The sequence below is a fragment of the Triplophysa rosa genome, linkage group LG24 (assembly GCF_024868665.1).
Source record: "Triplophysa rosa linkage group LG24, Trosa_1v2, whole genome shotgun sequence".
Lineage (NCBI taxonomy): Eukaryota > Metazoa > Chordata > Actinopteri > Cypriniformes > Nemacheilidae > Triplophysa > Triplophysa rosa.
The window spans coordinates 15,270,147-15,286,354 of NC_079913.1; the positions used below are offsets into that span (position 1 = coordinate 15,270,147).

The 16,208-nt window shown below is 41.4% G+C and overlaps 1 protein-coding gene and 1 long non-coding RNA gene across 2 annotated transcripts in view; one reads left to right on the top strand and one right to left on the bottom strand.

The window, feature by feature from the left end:
- The window catches only part of LOC130547503 (L-rhamnose-binding lectin CSL1-like), a 10,806-nt gene extending 10,708 nt beyond the window's left edge, over nt 1-98 (top strand). The window contains exon 7 of the mRNA XM_057323467.1: nt 82-98. Within this exon, the coding sequence (XP_057179450.1) occupies nt 82-98 (17 nt within the window). The remainder of the gene's footprint in view (nt 1-81) is intronic.
- A 106-nt stretch (nt 99-204) lies between these two features.
- On the bottom strand, nt 205-2,275 carry LOC130547750 (uncharacterized). The gene is made up of 5 exons (XR_008961923.1): nt 2,149-2,275; nt 1,923-2,047; nt 707-763; nt 450-585; nt 205-348 (listed from the first exon to the last, which is right to left on the bottom strand). It is a non-coding gene; the product is annotated as an uncharacterized LOC130547750 (long non-coding RNA).
- Nucleotides 2,276-16,208: the final 13,933 nt, after the last annotated feature.

Below are 16,208 nucleotides of genomic sequence, written 5' to 3' on the forward strand. Positions count from 1 at the left end.
TCTATGCTTTTGAGGGGATTGGTTTTTATGTTTGTAATATGCTTGTAAATCTTTCATGAATATACTGTATGATTGTCGCAGGATTGATGACTGGGTGATCTCTGGATGAGATCAGTGACTTCAGCTACTAGATGATGCTTCCCATCATCAAGAATAACCAACATCACACAGTTACACAGGTGATTTTTGTGAGGTCTAGGGATCATTTAGGTGCAAAACTCACGTGGTGATGGTGGTGGAGGTGCAACACACTTGTAAGACACAGTCAGGTATTTATAAGTTCCAAAACAAGGATCTGTGAAAGCTGCATTCCCCGCAACAATGGAACAACTAGTTTTTCCATCACATCTGTGTCAATAAATACAAAGAACAGCAAAAATATAAAACATAGTAATTGCTTACGTTATTTTCATATTTCATAGCTCTTCAGTGACGTTTAATGCTCTTACCTAATGGCAACCACACGTAGGGACGTACTCTGAGTGCAGCGAACATTTGAGAGCTGGTTATATGGCCTTCCAGCAGAGCAGGTCTGTCGGTCTGTACGCCCATAATTGGCTGAAAGGACTTTTATACTTCCCTGGTCTGTTGATAAAAAGTAACATTATCTACAAGTGTGTTGTACATTTTCTCAATGTATTATATGTTCTTGAAATTATTGTACGACATGCAAATGCACTGTTTAAATGAAACCCAGAGAACTCACCACAGCTGAGGAAGGCAGTTTGTGATTCACAGGTAACTACAACCTTTGATGGTACACCTGAAGATGGAGACAAGTAGCAAATTAGGAGTAGTGATGTTACAGTGTTTCATTTACGGCACTTCTAATTTCTTTGTGAAATTGCAATCAAAAGTTGTGGAAAAAGAAAAAAAATGTTATTTTATACAATATTGTTCTCCGATTAGTTTGTCAGAAGCCATTTTATTTGTTATAGCGGGGCCCTGCTGGATTTTCACCTCTCCCACGGACGCACAAACAAGGATTGAAGGACATAAAAGGCAGTGGGGTAAACATCTATGTTGCCTTGAAAAATCCATTAGATAAAGGTAACGCGGGAGACAGGAAGCGGAGCAACATTGGATTCAGACACATCCTGATGCCTTCCTACCTTGGAATGCAGCCTCCGCAGGCAGCATTTGACAGCTTTTGGACAGAGCCTGTCTCTCAGCACAGAGCAACCAGCTCAAAGACTCTAACACTGCTTAGCAACCAGATGGATTACCTTACTAACCAGCGAATACATCCTAGCTTAGCAACACCCAGTTACCAGCCAAATTAAACACCCTAGAATTACCTAGCAAACAGCTTAGAGAGCCTGACATTGCCTAGCAACAACATGGAACACCCCAGTGACCAGTTCAACACCCCAGCAACCAGATTAAAGAGCCTAACAATGCCTAGCGACCACATGGAAGGCCCTAGTAACCATTTCAACACCCTAGAAATCAGTTTATAGAGCCTAGAGCTTAACAATGCCTAGCAACCACATGGAGCACCCTAGTAACCAGTACAACACCTTAGCAACGCCTATGAACAGGCCAGACTACTTTAGTAACAAGCAGGCACACCTTGGCAACGCCTACTAATTGCATGATAGACTCTAGCAACGCCTAGCAACTAAAGGGAAAACCTTAACTACAAATGCCTGATTCTTATTAGCATCACATTAAACCCTGTTAACATCATGCTAACTTGTGCTAACTTGAATTGATAGCATTTCACCATTGTTACGGGATGTATGCTGATTTTGATGTCTGTATGTGTCTATGCTTTTGAGGGGATTGGTTTTTATGTTTGTATTATGCTTGTAAATCTTTCATGAATATACTGTATGATTGATCATCAAGAATAACCAACATCACATAGTTACACAGGTGATTTTTGTGAGGTCTAGGGATCATTTAGGTGCAAAACTCACGTGGTGATGGTGGTGGAGGTGCAACACACTTGTAAGACACAGTCAGGTATTTATAAGTTCCAAAACAAGGATCTGTGAAAGCTGCATTCCCCGCAACAATGGAACAACTAGTTTTTCCATCACATCTGTGTCAATAAATACAAAGAACAGCAAAAATATAAAACATAGTAATTGCTTACGTTATTTTCATATTTCATAGCTCTTCAGTGACGTTTAATGCTCTTACCTAATGGCAACCACACGTAGGGACGTACTCTGAGTGCAGCGAACATTTGAGAGCTGGTTATATGGCCTTCCAGCAGAGCAGGTCTGTCGGTCTGTACGCCCATAATTGGCTGAAAGGACTTTTATAGTTCCCAGATCTGTTGATAAAAAGTAACATTGTCTACAAGTGTGTTGTACTCATCTACTGGCCGTCTCCATTCATGTATTCACTGGTTATAAGTGCTTGTGTGATGCTCCCAGACATTACAGTGTTAAGTGATATTATGAAGGACTTTAAAACACATCATGAACATTAAAAATGATAAACCGTGAGATACACAGACATCAAGATTCAGCCTGTTCATCTCTACAATGGTGATAACTAACAAACTATTCAGATAAACGCAATGCATTCTGGGTACCATTATAGTACACAACTCATCCATGATTCCCAGCATGCATTGCAACATGAAGCTTCTCATTTAATGTCACCACTGTTGAGATTCATACATTGATTATTCATGTCTGCGTGTGAAAACCCAGCTCCTGAATTTTAATGTAAATTATGTTTTCAAAATCTGTTCATATGAATGAGAAGATTTGTCAAATGAGAATTTCATCGAAAGGTGTTTCAATGTCCATCATCCTGTAGTTTGATTCACTGATCTCATCTAGATTGCATGCTGTGCTGCTGAAAGAACATTACATTGGAAGGGAATTTGCTTGCATTTCGAGGTATAAAATGATTTGCGCAAACTGGACGCAAATAAAATCTTAAACTCCAGAAGAGATTAGATGCACACAGACATCAGGAATCGGTGTATGAATCTGATATGAATGACCGCAATAACACAGCATTTATAATTATAATATAATACAAATTTTTAATGAAAAAAAACCTCATAATCTTTTCTCTAGCTATAAACATATTGTGACTTGTCATGAAATGATCAGAGAAATCACTGCTCAATGGCCAACTGCTATAGTGTTATAGCTTAGCATCAGTGCAAACGTCTCCAGCATTCACAATGATGGTCGACGTAAAAGCCTTCGGGCACTGTTCAGGGCAACCATGCCTAGTGTGAGCACTCTATCAGAGTGTGCGCTTGTAGTTGTAAATTGCCAATCATTTGACATGATCATTATAAATTTAAACATTGTTTAGTTTTAATAATGATATATACCCAATACAGTTTGACATATTTCAGAATCTTTGAGATTTTTTAAAAACAGTTTAATTGTTGTTTTTGCAGTGAAAGCGAAAGCTGATAAATCAGTCCGAAACTAGTCTTTAAACTAATGTCACCTCAGACTTTGAATTGTGTGGGTGGGGACAATGATTCAGATATGCAAATATGCCCAACCTTTTATGCAATTTAAATTCCCATGCAAAACTAATGTTGAGTTTGACAGTCAGAAATGCGCACAACGCACGTTCCAAGTATGGAAAAGAGAAGAATGTTTCACTAAAAGCAAATCTGCTGGAGCCACTAATGCAAATTGTATTACATTCAGGGCCTATAATACAGACCTCAATGTGTGTTGATTTTTGGGATTGTGTCCACGCAGTTCGTCGCCTTAGAATTATAAGGTTCTATCTGACATTTTGGTTGAAATTGAGTTATTCACATATCCTTATTCTGTGACAACTTATTTACATTATGCCATGTTTGATTTTTAAATGTGTGCATTTTTTCAAGAAAACAAAAAGGTTCTATCTACAAAATCGAATTATAATTAGGTGCTATAAGGTTCAGTCTGCAAGAGCTAATCGGCACTTTGAATGCACACAAGAGGACCAATCAGGATCAGCTTTCTTTGTCATGTGGCGGACTCCTCAGTGATGGGAATATATGAAGAAAAAGTGCAACACAAAACAATGTTTTAAAGAAACCCCAAGGTTGACTGTTTTATTGATACTCTTGTCAACGAGAGCAGCTCAAACGACACTATTTTTGTTTTGATTTAGGTTTTGTTGAGGAGATTATTTTTTTATATTTATAGACACAACACCAGCTTCGGAGAAGCTGGGCTAAATCGATATAATTACTCTCTAATATTTGGGAACGAAGGACTGCTGATAAGGGAGAAGGGCGATGGGCCGCTGAGACAGGCCTAATGGGCTGAGCGGCTGTGGCTAGGTAAAAAGAGGTATGGTTAGTTGGCATGGTGAATGTGAATTGGGGGAGGGAGGGGTTAGAGAGGTGGAGGGAAGGGGCGAGGGACAGATTGGAAGGAAGAAAATTTAGAGGTTGTGGGAATCCAGATCGGCCACAGTGAGGAGAGGGGCGTCCTGAGGCACTAGGTGGCATAGCTGGACTGGGGGATAGTAACAGGAATGAAGGATGAGACAGGAGCCATATTGGTGTGTACGGCTGGAGGGAGAGGAGAAGGGTGGATGGTCGGGTGAAACGATGCGTGTGAATGGGGATTTTGATTGGTTTGTGCACGCAGTGACGAGAGGAGTGAAGACATGGCTTGCGTGAAATCGGGTGAAATTAAAGTGGGTTGCGTTACGGCTTGAGCCCCTTGTAAGGGGAGCTAGTGCTGTTGGCTGGAGCTGTGGCTGAGGGAGTTGCCGCGTGACGTAACTGTTGGCGCAAGGTAGCTGGTTTGGAGATGCCATGAGTGTTGACGGATTAGCTTGCATTGATGGGGAAGTTTTGGTGAATGCTAAGTACAGTTGGTGGTATAGCTTTGCTTTGTGTGTACGGCAGATCGCAGGCTTGGAAAAGAGTTGCTCAGGGTGGGTTGCTGAGGGATGATCCCTGGCTGAGTGCTGTTGGACGTGAACAGATCGTCGTTGACGTCGGGTGAGTTAAACTGTATCTCTGGTTCCATAGCCTTGTTTGAGATAAAAAGATGAACTGCGCTAAAGGGTGTAGTGCTGGTATAAATAAGCTAGGGCGAGAGGTGATTGTACGGCGTGGCAGAAAGAGGCGTGGTCTTGCTCCCGAACCTATATTAAATTATTTACATCAATGTATTACCGAATGCAGACATTCCGCGAGGAAAAGCCATTTACTTTTGGTTTTAAGGTAAGGACCGACGTTCAAATTTTACGAACAGGCAATTTGGTTCAATCATTTGTTATTATGTCATATATGTTATTAAAAGACATATATTTAATATGTTAAAAAACATGTCAAAATGATTTGCTGCATCTGGGATACTGTGTGTTATTAGTTTGGAGAGATTGTTATCTGGGAATAACAAACCTGCAAATGTCGCGACTGGCCAATCAGAATCAAGCATTCCAAGGAAGCCGTGTAATAAATGAATTTAAAACTGTGTCGTGTAGGCAGTCAGTGTGCCCTCCCTTGGCGCCGGCCCTGCATGAAACGACCCATGAGTGAATCCTGCAGATCATTTGATTTAAGCAGAATATCCTGCTCTTTTGCATACATCGAAAGTGCATTGTGATCACTGGCTGTCAAGTGTTTTGCCTGGTTAATTTAAATTGAATATCAGGTTTGGTATATTTACATATTAGGACCCTGTTTCCCATACATACCCAGATAGCAAGAGAGCAAATAGAAACCATTGAATTTTGACTCTGGACATTCTCTAAGTCAATTTTCTTAAAGTGCTTGCAATAATATTGGTTTAGTAGGAACACTGGGCTGTGGAATCGAGTCGCATGACTTGGACTTGACTCGGACTGATGAAGCTACAGCCACAACCTAGGATACCGAGGGCACCAGATGCCGTCGGTTCAAGCTCCGGTTCTGGTCTGATGCTTTTCCAGATCAGTAAGACATTCGTGATGATGGGTAATCCACCTGATGACAACTACAGCCACAACATACAGTCATCCAGAACCAGAATAATATTGGATAGAGCTTTTCTATCCCCACTAGTTCTTTCCAATTTTTCACTTACAAGCAATAATTGCATTTAACTGGTTAATAACATTATTTTATTGTTCCCTTTAATATCAATCAATCTAACTATCCGATCACGAAAATACCAAGTTGAGGTATTTGCGAGAGAGAAAGTTGAGAGAAATGCGAACGCGACACTCATGCATTGTGACATTCTTGTTTTTCCCGAGATGAAGCTCAGTGAAGATGAAGCTCAGCAAAGATGAACAAATGATAGCATAAATAAAGCTAATAGCATAGCTACTGCAAGGGAAGTTAGGTAGTTTGTGGACAAAAGCCCATTCATAAAAGTTGCCAATGTACCAATAGTCAGACGGAGGGCTCGTGTGCTTCCTTTGTACGCCCATTTCGCAATCCACAATGGGATTGGTTGGCCTTTATACAATTGCTGACCACGTTGTGTAACTTTACATTTCCAAAGAGAAGAAGTCGCTTCCTCGGAAAGCAAGCAATGGTTTGTTTAATGTTAGCAAAGGTAACACTGCGCACATAATAAAATCATGTAAAATGATCAGTGGTAAATTGCTCTGGTCTGGCTCAGTTCATCAGTGATTGGGTGAGAACAGTTCGAATTTACTGGCTGCGGAAATCAGCGGGAGGGGCTCATTATACGACACACAAAACGCCGTAAATAACGCGCGCTCTGTGCAACCAAAACGGCGTTTTTTACGCCGTCATATGGCAAGACAGCGGCGCAAAAGGCGGCGCTTTTCAAGCGCCTTAGAACGCCGTTAAATACGGCGTTATGGACGACTTTTCGTGCGTTTTTTATGGCGTTTGGAATCGCGACGCCGTATTTTGCGTCATAAACGCGGACATAAACGCGTTTAATCTATGGCATAATTCTGACACCATCGGCTTGCCATAGAAGAGACCCCGGTGGTACGTGACACGACAGAAACTATTAATTTAAGTGTTTATTCATGTGGTTTTCTGTGGAGGTCATTAGGTGGTACTTAACAACTCATTTAATAAAAGGTGGTACTTGATCTGAAAAGTTTGAGAACCGCTGCACTATACAATTAACAGCAGTTATCAAATATCACATACATGCCGTGTGCCTAAAACACTGCTGGAGAAGTTGTTTTTGGCAGTCGCTTCAAGTTCATCTTTCTGTTTTTGAATTTGGCAGTATATGGCAGGACATCACCGTACATTCTGAAATCCCACATACTGTATGGGACAGAAATGTGAATGTCACATATTGGATTGTGCAGCTAAAAGCAGTTAATTGTACAGCTGTACTATGATGACCATTTTCATTAAGTGAATTATTACAAATATATTCGCATGAGCTACATGAAAAATCAATTATACACACAGACATCAAGAAGCTATGATTCTCAACAATGATGACAATACTAGTACATGTACAGTACTAGCTAACTTTGTACTATAAGAGGAGTTCCTTTTGGAAATGTGTAACTTAGACATTCGAATATAAATGTCATTTCCATCCTAGACTGTGGGGGAAAACTTTCAGTATTAAATAATGGATAAAAACATCCAAAAAAGTTGCGTTGCTTACCAGAAGGTACACGAAGACTTTGTGGAAATGTGTGCTTTCAGGACTGAATATTTGCATGCACTTTAATGATTTTGAATGAGAAGCCTCATGTTGTAAACAAAGCCTGAATGGAAATCCGTGTCAGTATCAGCAAACATTTGCTTACATTTGTATATTAAGTTCTTCTGTAGGAAATAAACCCAGAGAGTGGAGATTACAGAAGACTATATCTTCAGTACTGTAAGGTAAGATAAACTTAGATGCTTTTCTTATCATATAAAGACTTTATTGATTCCCGTCTTGTTAGGCATTTTTAAGTTGCAGTTAATTGTAGGCTGAATAAAACATTTCCTTATAGTTTTGAGTAATACTACTTAAAACAATCAACTAGGCTAAACAAAGGATTTGTAGAACACCTCCGAAAACTTTGAGGGAATTAACATACTGTAGGTCTAACTCTTATTCATATGTTATGGCAATATGTTTGATTTGACATTATCGTTATGGTTATGAAGTTTGCTTGATTTCAACACTAATATAATTACTATATTGTTTCCCAGTATATATTGCAGCATGCAGCTTAAAGTAAATTGTGGAATAATCTTACAGGTTTTAGTTATTTAAACTCTTGTTCTTAAGTGTGCAGCACTTAATAAGCATTTGTTAGTATACCATGCTGTTCCTGTTTCCCTTTTTCAAGTCAATTTGTTTGTGTAATTTAACCTGTTGGATTTCTCCAGTATTTTTGTTTACTTCAGTGTTGCCTGGAGGATAACAACAGCTATTTACAACAGATGCTATTTAAAACAACACAAATACAACATAAGACAGACCATGAAATCATCTTTAATTCAAATTTGGTTCTGCAGCATTTTGCATTGATGCAAAGCAGCTTTACACACATATCCTAAAGCAAGCAACCATTGAATCTGTGATAAATATTTTAGTTTTGTTAATGTTAATTGCATTGAATCAATATCACTTTTGCACCCGCAAATAATGTTGAAAGAATGTAGAAATGTCATCAAACCACTGTGCTGTGCGATGTGCTGAGTGGTTCTTCCTTTACTGTAGCTGAGGCTGATGACGATACCAACATCAGTCCATCTCAAACACCCCAGTTCACTACAGCCCTCCTGACACCAGTGGTCTATGTCACGGATTCTACTCCTGCCTCTGAACGCCTCCCAGATACACATTCACTTCTCTCGACAGCCTCAGAAACCATTACAGTCAATGTGTGAAGTAATGTGTTATCTTAGGTTAGGTGATAGCAGCAGAATCTAAAGTGAAAGTCAAACTGACTGAACTGCCATCAGTTCTCTACGTGCACCTATTATGTCCCATACGCACAGAAAACACAACCCATACAACGAATAAGGATTTTAGTACAGCTGCCCCCACATTAGCACATACTGTATAATACGTAGAAGTTAAATTCCGTAGTTCTTGGAGTCTGTATCATCATCGTCCAGGAGTGCAGGGAGTTGAATTAGCTTAGCCACAGGTCAAACATACAGGCGATCCTTTATTCTGTCATTTTCTGATCTAACATACCCATCTTCACTGGGCACCAGACTCTCAATCCTACTGACTGGCCAGAGAGCACAAGGTAAAATCATGACACCATCACCAAAGCACCCTTCATCAAAACCTGAGTCTCACGCTGCCACTCAAGATGAGGCTAAAGATTAGGGAGGTAGTCTCGGGTATAGTATACCCAAAAGTGATCAACTAATGTTTGAGTCTGACGCCATCTGCACTTAGACACTACACAACTTTGGGTTAGGGTTGCCACGATACCTATGTTACAGTTTACGGTACTATACCAGGTAAAGTACCACAATACCAAGTAGTATCACGGTGCCATGCACTATTGTGTTAATCCATAATTCAAATGTACAAAATGAATCAAATTTTTCAGAAATGTGTAGATATAAATGAAACAGACCACAAATTTTCCTGAATACTTTATTAAGTAGACTAGCTACCGGAAAACAACAATCATACAGCCTTACAATGTGCCACATATTACTTTAAATCTTGCAGACAGAAACTACTCAGGAAACTTAGAATGAACATGAATGACTACATTTTGGATATCAAGAATTCATAAAATTGAGATGACATTGAATTAACAAAGAAAAACATTTAAGAATAATTTAAACATTCATCAAAAAAGTTACGTCACAAGACAATTTCAAAATTTAAACTTATTGCAACTTATTGCTAGTGCTTTTCCAGTTTAGGTGCCTCATTTCTTGACATTTACATCATTTACATTTAGTCCATTTAGTCATTTAGCAGACGCTTTTATCCAAACCGACTTACAGATGAGGTTAACAATGGAAGCAATTGGAACAACATAAGGAAAACAAAAAGCATAAGTGCAATAAAAGAAAACTGGTCTCATATAGCCTACCACAGTATACAGAGCTAAGTTTTTTTTTTGAAAGAGTAGAAAGGAGATAGAAGTCAGATCTGATCGGTCAGGTGCAGATGGAAGAGATGCATTTTCAGCCGATTCTTAAAGATGGCTACAGAATCTGCTGATCTTGTAGCAGCGGGCAGATCATTCCATAAATGTGGAACCGATCCAGAGAAGGTACGTGAGAGAGATTTTTTTCCCTTTTTGGGATGGCACCACCAGACCTTGTTCGTTTGCAGAGCGTAGTGATCTGGCGGGTATATAAGTCTGCATTAGCGAGTGAAGATAAGGGGGTGCCGAACCAGTGGTGGTCTTGTAGGCCAGGAGCAGAGTCTTGAATTTGATGCGAGTAACTATAGGGAGCCAATGTAACTTAATGAAGAGAGGAGTGACGTGTGCTCTCTTCGGTTCATTGAAGACCACTCTTGCCGCTTGCAACTGGATCATCTGTAGAGGTTTGGTTGTGCAAGCTGGAAGTCCAGCCAGTAGCGCATTGCAGTAGTACAGTCTGGACAAAACAAGAGCCTGGACTAGGACTTGCGTTTCATGCTCGGATAGGAAAGGTCTACTTTTCCTAATATTTTAGAAGATGAATCTACAGGACCGGGTGGTGCTGGCAACATGATCAGTGAAGAAGTTAAGCTGATCATCGATCACCACTCCCAGGTTTCTGGCCGTTCTGGAAGATGTGATGGTTGATGAGCCCAGTTGAATCGAGAAGTTGTGATGAGTCTTTGTGTCGGCCGGGATTACAAGCAGTTCTGTTTTTTCAAGGTTCAGCTGCAGGTGATGGTCGTTCATCCAGAGTGAGATGTCGGCTAGGCATGCTGAAATGCGTCGGATCGTCAGGCTGAAATGACAGGTGGAGTTGAGTATCATCCGCATAGCAGTGATAGTAAAAGCCATGTTTCCGAATGACAGAGCCTAGGGATGTCATGTATATAGAAAATAGCAACGGACCAAGCACTGAGCCCCGAGGCACCCCTGTATCGAGATGTTGGGACTCAGAGACCTCTCCTCTCCAGGATACTCAAAATGACCTACCTGTGAGGTAAGATCTGAACCATTGTATCACCACTCCAGAGACACCCATAGCCTTGAGGGTCGACAGGACTATTTGGTGGTTAACAGTGTCAAAGGCAGCAGTCAGATCCAGTAGGATAAGTACAGATGAGTTAGTCTCAGGGCTTCAATGACTAAGAGCAGCGCAGTCTCAGTGGAATCACCGCTCTTGAAACCAGACTGGTTGCTGTCCAGGAGGTTGTTCTGGGTGAGAAAGGATGAGAGCTGGTTACATACCACACGTTCAAGAGTTTTATCAATGTAGGGGAGGAGTGATACCGGTCTGTAGTTCTCTAACAGTGCAGGATTAAGAGTGGGTTTCTTCAGTAGCAGGGTAATACGGGCCTCTTTGAAGACTGTGTGAAATGTACCAGTGGTGAGAGACGAGTTGTGGGTCAGAGCAGGAACAACCGATGGAGAGATGGCCTATGGGAGATGAGTGGGGAAGGGATCTAGTGGGCAGGTAGTTGGGTAGTTAGAAGACATGACCTTGGAAACGTCATCTTCAGATAGGAGAGAAGGAGGGGAGCGAGCATGTGTCGGGGGTTTGGGAGTGATCAAGAGGCGACGGCGCGGAGAACTGACTGCTGATGGTGGTCGTTTTCTTTACGAAGAAAGAAGCAAAATCATCAGCTGTTAAGTCCGATGGAGGTGAGTGGGCAGGAGGACAAAGAAGAGCAGAAAAGGTTTTAAAGAGAGTAAGAGAGTCAGGCGAGTCTTTTATTTTAGCGTGGTAGTACTGGGCTTTCACAGAGGAGACATCAGCAGAGAAAGAAGAGAGAAGAGACTGATAGAGACCGAGGTCAGCGAGTTATTTAGATTTGCGCCACTTTCTCTCAGCAGACCTGAGTGTGGTGCGATGCTCACGGAGAACATCAGATAACCAGGGGGCAGAAGGGGATGCACGAGATGGTCTAGATGTTAGAGGGCATAGGTTGTCTAAGCAGGAGGTTAGTGTGGAGCAAAGAGTGTCGGTGGCACTGTTAGTATCCAAGAGAGAGAGGTGTTCAGAGGGAGGGAGCGTGGCAGAGACTGCAGATGATAAGCGGGATGGAGAGAGTTATCGTGACCAGTGGGGAAACATGTGTAGTGTCTGGAGAAGTTAGGTCGAGATCAAGAGTGATGAGGAAATGATCCGACGTGTGCAGCGGGGTGACCTGAGAGTGATGAGTGGAGCAGTGTCGTGTGTAGATAAGATCAAGTTGATTACCAGACTTATGGGTTGCTGAAGTGGGAACTTGCTTGAGGTCAAACGACGCAGTCATGTTGTTGAAGTCGGCAGCCATGGTTTTTCAAGGTGGAAGTTGAAGTCTCCTAGTACCACCAGAGGAGTACCATCCTCGGGGAAGGATGACAGAAGTGTATCCAACTCCTCCAAGAAATGTCCAAGCTGACCTGGGGGACGATAGATATCCACAACATGAGTTTTAACAGGGTGGATGATAGTAACAGCATGTGACTCGAAGGAGATGTTTTCGCACGAGGGTGCCAGCCGTTTGACTTTCCAGCCGTTAGGGATAAGTAGACCGGTTCCTCCACCCCTCCCTGATATGCGTGGGCTGTGGAAGAAAGTGTAGTTATTGGAGAGAGCAGCCAATGTGGCAGTGTCCTCTGGCTTGATCCATGTTTCAGTGAGTACTAAAAGAGAAAGACCAGAGTGTTTAGCAATAGCTGTGATGAAATCTGCTTTGTTTACAGCAGATTGGCAGTTCCATAAACCAATGGGAAATGTAGTTGAGGTAGTTGTGGATGCTGAAAGAGTGCGCAGATTATTAGCATTGCGTGGCCTTCTATGTGATACAGGAGATTTACGAGTTGCAGTGACAGTAGGGATTTGAAAACACATAGTCAAAAGCGGGGAATAAGGAATGTACAAGACAAATAACAAGAAGAGAATACATAGAAGTGCAAAAAGTTAATACTTAAGTGCAATACACAAGTGCCTTGTCGGTGTCTTTGCTCGGTGGAGTCGCGCAGGTAGAGTCGATGGTATTTACGCTCTTCGGTCATCACGCGATGAGGGCTGGATGCTACCGATGCCATGGTGGTTAATCACCCTTAAATACCAGTCTGAATCACGAAATTGAATTCAGCAGGACATGCTTTCCAATATCTCACAATAACAAGTGAAACCAGCACGAGAACAAATGCGAATTCAGACACGTGACACGGCGGCAGTAAACAAAGCAACGGAACTGCATTTAAACATAATAAGACAAGATTAATCAATTACACTCACGCGCTTCAGTTGACTTCAGCTTCAACAAACTGCTTCTTGACCTGCTCTAAATTCTTGGCAAGAAACACAAGCATATCTACATGATGTGACGTCAGCCTTGCACGAAGAGGTGAACATGTTGCCTGACGTACTAAAAATGCGCTCTGATGCACAACTTGAGGCAGAAATACACAGGTATCTTCTTGCGAACATTGACAGGACCGGAAAGCTGACCTCATTTAGTCTCCACCATCTGAGAGGGCTGTCTCCTGGATCTATCCTGGAAGTTTTGGGTATACATCCAGTTCTCTCATTAACTTTTGCTATGAACAGAAACAAATAGTCAAATAATGAATACCCGTACACATAATTAGTTACAGTTATATAATTAAATTAATGTGCACTGTAATCTTAACTGTGTGTTTGCTCCACAGAATGTAACATCATCCCCAACTGCTCCTCTTTTCTTAGACATGATACCTGTCAAAAGTCAACTCAACTCAACTTTATTTATATAGCGCTTTTTACAATTTTCATTGTTACAAAGCAGCTGTACATGAGACATATTGACTATAAGCAAAAAATTAAAGTTGTACCTGAAAACAAGAAAAAGGTGAAAACACAGAAGACAGACATACCCACATACAAAACACTCCACACACACAATATGCACACGTACTAACACACAAGACATAGACAAACACACACACACGGACGCACACACACACACAACACACAACAAGTACCGACACACAGCACACACACACAGCACACACACACACACACACACACACACACACACACACACACGCACACCACACACACGCACACACACAGTGAGAGCACACATTTAAGATAAAGGAGAGAGAAGCACATGTCAAATATAACGACTATAATTCCTATATGCAATATTAATTGAAGTAAAACTTTAAAATTCTAAAGCAGCCCCCCGGCCAGGCAAATAGTGCAAAACAGTATGCAAACGGTGGCGAGGAACCCAAGACTCCAATCGAGAAAAAAACTCTCAGGAGAACCCAGGCCCAACTAGGGGATTCCAGTTCCCCTCTGGCAAAAGCTGCTGCCTCTGCACAAGCTCGACATTGCTTGCACAACAAGGCTAAATAAAAATAAATAAACTTACTAATAAGGTAAATTATAGTTTTAAGATTATCATTAATAATCTAATAGCATTTGAAATTTTGTGGTGAAGACATGTCAAGAGACCGCGTCCTTCTTTATCCAGCTCTATCATCTCAGCTCTTGTCAGGTCTCCGCTCTACCATCAGGTCAGGCCATGAACTGCATCCTGCTCGCTGTGGTAACCTTGGAACAATGAGACAAGACTGGCTGAGAGTAGAGTACTGTTCTGTACTCTTTGATGCAACAAGTACATCAGTTGTGTTTTTGGTTCCGGTTGATCTAACTAATGCAGCCTAAACCCTCAGAAGATTTATATTATGGAAGAGTAGTGTATGCAAGATTAAAAAGATGCGTCTTTAGTCTAGATTTAAACTGACAGAGTGTGTCTGCCTCCCGGACAGTGCAGGGAAGACTATTCCAAAGTTTAGGCGCTAGATAGGAAAAGGATCTACCACCTGCACTTGATTTTGAAATTCTAGGTATTACCAACTGACAGGACGCCTGAGAGCGTAATGCACGTGAAGGACTGTAATACAAAAGGAGTTCATTCAAGTACTGAGGAGCTAAACCATGTAAGGCTTTATAGGTAATAAGCAAGATTTTAAAGTTAACGCGATGCTTTATAGGTAACCAGTGCAAGGTTGACAGAACCGGGCTAATATGTTCATACTTTTTTATACGTGTAAGAACTCGAGCTGCCGCGTTTTGGACCAATTGGAGTTTTTGTAATAAGCCTGCAGGGGAACCACCTAACAGTGCATTACAGTAGTCTAGTCTCGATGTCATGAATGCATGAATTAACTTCTCTGCATCTGAGATTGACAGCATATGATGTAGTTTAGATATATTCTTAAAATTGAAAAATCCTATTTTACAAATGTTGGCGATGTGGCTCTCAAATGACAGACTACTATCGAATAGAACGTCAGTATTCTTTGCTGACGACGAAGGTTTTATGGAACATGCGTCAATAGTTAAGCAGTATTCTTGGTTGTTACTTATAGCAGTTTTTGGTCCAATAAGTAACACTTCTGTTTTGTCCGAGTTCAGTAATAACTAGGGCTGTGACGGTAACCGCATCACCGCATTACCGCAGTAATGAGATGCCGACCGCGGTGTTGAGGTCATCACCGTCACCGTTTTTGATTGCAAGTGATTATAGCGATGCTTCTCTTTTGTGGTATACGCTATTATTTACACTTGATAACATAATTCAAAAAATGGCCACGAATCTAGAGTCTAAGCCAAATGTTGTGTCGCCTATTTGGGCACATTTTGGTTTTGAACCAGATGACAAGGGGCAGCCGGTAAATTTGGACGAGGCAATATGCCGTATTTGTAGCAGAAAGATATCGGTCTCGTGAGGAAATACCACTAATCTAAGATCCCATCTTAGAATTAAGCAGCACACCTACGTTAGGTAACGTTAAGCCTACAACCTCAGGCCAGCAGCGACAATTGGGAGTCTCTGAGGCCTTTGCGAGAGGAGTGAAGTACCAACGTGACAGCAATCAGTGGCGAGCGTTTACTGACAATGTGTTACGCTACTTGGTTGAAGAAATGGTGCCATTCCGTACCATTGAGAAGCCAGCGTTCAAAGAGATGTTACAGGCTTTTGATAAACAATATGTACTTCCCGACCGAAAGTACTTTTCTCAAACAGCGATCCCTGAAAAGTATATGTCAGTGAAGGACGGCATAATACGGGATTTGAAAGACGTTGATCATTTCTCAGTAACTACTGATATGTGGTCAAGCGTAAACATGATGCCATACATGAGCCTGACCGTACATTACCCCTGCAAGCACCTGGGCTTCCAACTCATACTCTGCCGAAGCAGAC